Source organism: Sipha flava, unplaced genomic scaffold (assembly GCF_003268045.1).
Source record: "Sipha flava isolate LNK unplaced genomic scaffold, YSA_version1 44_pilon_pilon, whole genome shotgun sequence".
Lineage (NCBI taxonomy): Eukaryota > Metazoa > Arthropoda > Insecta > Hemiptera > Aphididae > Sipha > Sipha flava.
The window spans coordinates 1580226-1585136 of record NW_020273203.1 but is presented as its reverse complement, the minus strand read 5'-3'; the positions used below and the strand labels follow the sequence as shown (position 1 = coordinate 1585136).

The following is a 4911-nucleotide window of genomic DNA, read 5'->3' as shown; positions in this document are numbered from 1 at the left end:
TTCTTGTTACATTTTTCCCATTTACGCTCCGACTGTGTTGAATGCGTTGATTTACTTCACAGTTATTGCCTCCTTACGATCCTCGGATACATCTGTTCTAACAGCGATAGTTTTCGTGGATATTTTCAAAAGGTCGTGCGTTTGAGATTTTTTTTTCCGGTGTTTTATTTTTTACTTACATTATAAAAAATGAACAAGGAAGACGATATTTTCGAATTTGACGCGCCCTCAACATTTGCCAATTTGTACGAAATAGCCAATGCTTCTGACGACGGTGCCGATAAGTATTTCGGTAAGTTACTAATTGTTTGCCATACATCGTTTCTTTTAATTCACTCGCTTTGTTGTCCGATGGGTGTTGAAAAATAGGAATTTTCTATCATCCGACGTATATAATATCAATATCCCATCTGTTTTAAATTAAATTTTAATATTAGTGAGTAAAAATTATTTTTGTGTAAATATAACCCGGTACCTAGTACCTTTGGTGTTGCTGTTATTTTAAATTTTAATGGCATAGATGTCTAATTATAATAGAAAGTGTATATATTTAGGAATATAATAATGACGTTAAATTATTTTGTTGTTATGATATGTATAGGTAATTAATGATATGAATACTTTTATAATATTTTATTTTAAATTTTAATTACCTATAACTTAAATTATCTATTTATAATTTTTATGTTATCCATTAATAAACAACATTTGAAAGAAGTTAGTTATTCTGGAAATTACCATAGGTATCTATATAAAAATAAAATTTAAAATTAGTTAATAAATATAACAAAAATTAAACAAAATAAATGCTAAGTATTTATTTATTTATTTACTTACTTCTATTTATGAACTATTTGTTTCTTTATTTATATAATAAAAATTAAATTATTTTAAAGGATTAATACTTTAAAATAATAATAATTTATATTGATATTAGAAGTATTGAATAACTTTTAATAAATTATTTATATATATAATTATAAATTATATATATATATATTTAATTTTATTAGATATTATTGCTGAAAAAATGGAAGGTGCTAAATCGGAACCGAATTTGGGAATTATTAAAAAATCTAACCATGACAATGACGATGACTTTGAAAATAACAAAGAAAATTTTGCACCTGATGATCAATTTGATGACAAAAATATTAAGTAAATATTTTCATATTCTTACCCTTATCTTTTACGAATTAAGAGTATTCATCATTCTCATCTACTACCTTTATTTAATGATCAGTCTCTTTCCTTAATTATATAAACTATCCTTGTCTAACCATATCTTCCTTGTCTTTTATTTTCCTTTCATTATCATGACCTCTCTCATTTATTCTTTCATTTTATCATTGTTTTCTGTTATTGGTATTAATTTACTATTATAATTTTGAAATACCAAATTTGTAATTTGTAACTTAATTATTTATTTTACATTTAAATGTTCTAAGAAAATGTTACATTTTAATAGTTCACTTGCTCATCAATTAATTCGTTCTGCCAAGAAATCAAGAACATCTAAACTACATAATAGGCATTCAATTACAATAGAAGGAATTGAAGTGGAATTACCGCGGATCAAGCACCATGCTATGATTACTAGGTTGGATGAATTGGAAAACACACCAAAAATTGACTTGCGTACACGTTCAGTCATCAAATCTGGGTACAAATATGAACACATTAAATCAGGTTCGCAAGAAAATATTATAATAGATAAAAGTTCAAAAAAATTTATGAGTATTGCTGAAAAAGTCAGAAATTTCTTCAACAACACACCACCTAGGTTTCATTCTAAACCCACCATTCCAGCTGGTGAGTCACTATTATCTGGTGCTCGTTTATTCACTTCTTGCTTTCTGTTAGCGCATGCTATTTTGTTATGTTAGTTATTTCTTGTTGATCTTTTTTATAATTAGTTTTTTTATAAGAAGCCAACATTTTATAATTTTTAATTTTTCCTTAGTAATTTAAATTTCATTTTTTCTGTGTAATGCATTAGACTAAACTGTTTCTATTAATGTGTTTTTTTCTAAAATAAACTAAAATTTACCGTTGTTAAATTATTATATAATGTAATAAAAAATAATAATAAAAATAATAATTTTACTTGTTATAGGTTCAAATGTACTTAAATCAAGAAATCTTTTTGCAAGTGCTTTTGAACCAAGTTCTAGTTCAAATAATACTAGTAATATTATTGATAAACAAATAAAGTAAGTGTTTTATTCTAAAATTATATTTTTAATTATATTAAACATAATGTGTTTTTAAAATGTTAATGTAGTAGTGGACATGATTCAAATCACTTACAAAATAATCAAAATGGAAACTTTGATATTCATTCGAGTGCCGTCAAAGTAGTAATGAATTATATTTTAGATTAACTCTATAGTAGTAATTGACCGATTGTAATTTATAGCCTGTTAAAACTCAAAAAATTAAAGTTCTTAACTCTCATGGTGGAGTTCAAGTAATTGAGAACAAAGAACTTGGTCATGGTGGTATTAGAGTACTGGAAAAGCAACTTCATACAGTTCCTAAGCCTTTTAGTTTTGAATCACGTAAATCATGTGCTGTTAAATCACAAGTAAATTCAATAAATTTTTTTTTTTCTTATAAAATTATAATTTCAAATATTTATTTTTTATTAAGAATTTGAAAAATATAGAGCCTCAGTGGACATTTAAAGCTCGTCCAGCAACTGTATTAAAAAGAAAACCATTTGTACCTAAACATGAAAAAAAATTTACAGAACCAAAAAATATATGTTTAAACACTGAAAGGCGTGCTCAAGAATGGATGGTTTTTGAACAAGAAATAAAAGAAAAATTTTCTCACTACGAAGAATTGTTGAAAAAGGTATGAATTATAAATTATGTACTTAATTATCAATTTTATTAAGCTTATAATGTTTATTATTGATTTAGAAAGAAGAAGAAAATAAAATGAAAGAAATGAATATGATAAAAAATATGCGGCAACAAACTATTCATAAAGCAGAACCTATTAAAAAATATAAACCGATACTGATAAGGAAGTCAGAAAGACCTGTGACAGTACCACAAAGCCCTAGATTTTCTATTCGTCCTATTAGAAGTTGTTTAAATTCTGTATGCGAGTAACTAGTGAGTATTAATTACACTTACTATAGATTTACATTTTTTATATTATATATTATTCTATTTATATATTTATTCTATTTAAAAAATGTATAATAGTATTAAACTTAAAACATGCATAAATAAAAAGAAATACTAAAAAAATCTTGAAAATGAATCTGACAATTAGGTTTCTATTTTGTTATAATACATTAAAATCTGGTGTGATTTAAAATAGCAATGCACAAGTTTCCTTTTAAAGTTTGTTGTGAATGGCAATCTCTATGTTTGTTTTTATTATTTGAAGTTGTGAAAATGCAGATTCATAGAGATATGTCGTTACAAAAGGAATAATTATAATTAAAGTCGTTTTGATATTAATGAATACTCTTGCTGTCATATTCTTTTAATAGTATTATTAGAAACAAAGTTGGATCATAATGTCTCTGTAGTTTAATCTCCATGTACAATTTCTAATATTTTTATTGCTGCAAGTAAAATTAAGTTTTCTCTAACAGTAAAACTTTTCTTAGCTTTAATAATTAATAAAGATATTTAAACAATGTTTTATTTTTTTATTTTTCAGAGAGTTTAGTACTTAAATATCTATTTCATTTTTTGATCTTATGCAATCATTCGTGTAGTTCAATATATAACTTACATTGGTCATTCTTTTTTATTTACACATAACTAAATTTTTTAAAAAATGTATATAGTTACTTTTTAAAGATATATTTTAATTAATTAGAAAAATATAAGAAATAAATACAATTATGATCATATCTTTTAAAAACTTAAAATTGAGATTTTTAGAAAACAATTTTTAAGGGTTTGAGAAAACTATTTTTAAATCCTTGCTGCTTTACTATAATTTTCCATTGATAATTGTATTTTTTTCCATGTTTTATTCTAAGCAGAATTTCTACATGCAAAGGCTTTTTCATTTTGTCAGTACATCTCTGTTATAATCTCCCTAAAGGATCTAATAATTAATTAATAGTAAATATTTGGAGTATTATTGAGTCTGTATTAGTTCATGGTGTATTAAATACTGTCTTTGTATACTTCATAAACAATGATGTAGTGCTAAAAATATAAGTGGGTATACGCCAAATTCTGTCAAAGTAACTAAATTTCTTAAAAATATAATTTCTCAGTCATTTATTATGAACTATACAATATTATTTATTTTTAATGTAATATAACTCAGTGCTTTATTATGATTTAGTTTAAATGTTGTGCTTGATAAAATGTTACAGCTATGTCATACACACTACAATTTACATTTTCATTTATATTTATAGCAACTATAAATTATAAAATATTGCTTAATAATTAAACTTATTGCAAAATAATTTTTAAGTGATACTTAATACATGACTAAATTAAGATTAATGAAGATAATACAATACAATTCACATGAAACATAAGTGTAAAATTGTAAATTAACAAATGTTAATATATTTTTAAAATAAATATAGACACTAAAGAGTGGTTATACGCATGTACATGACTGTGAACCCACGGACTTTGGTTTTTTTATTGGGTACACGTATATTCTGAAAAAATGGAAATGGGTACACAACGTGTACCCTCGTGTACCCTCCACTACATCACTGTTCATAAATATATATCAATAATTTATGAAACTATTATTTTCTTAAAGATAATTTGAGTTATATATGAAATATTAATTTAATTTTTATCTTTTCAGAGTGTTCAAATTATCGAAGCATTTTTTGAAGTATATTTTATGATATAAGTTCAACATTTTTTTTTTTTATATTAATGATTTTTATTTTATTAGTAAATA

General features: G+C 24.1%; 1 protein-coding gene across 3 annotated transcripts; it reads left to right on the top strand.

Annotated features, from left to right (window-relative positions):
- LOC112689542 lies at positions 1-4911 on the top strand. Of its 3 annotated transcripts, none has more exons than XM_025563311.1 (9): positions 1-292; positions 1014-1158; positions 1469-1689; positions 2117-2213; positions 2285-2360; positions 2420-2587; positions 2653-2859; positions 2928-3125; positions 4813-4911. In XM_025563311.1, exons 1-8 carry the CDS (start codon positions 190-192, stop codon positions 3120-3122), a joined length of 1212 nt encoding a protein of 403 aa, XP_025419096.1. In that variant the 5' UTR covers positions 1-189; the 3' UTR covers positions 3123-3125; positions 4813-4911. The 3 variants fall into 3 exon arrangements, with proteins under 3 accessions (XP_025419096.1, XP_025419095.1, XP_025419094.1); XM_025563310.1 differs by having other exon boundaries at positions 1469-1812; positions 2285-2357; XM_025563309.1 differs by having other exon boundaries at positions 1469-1812.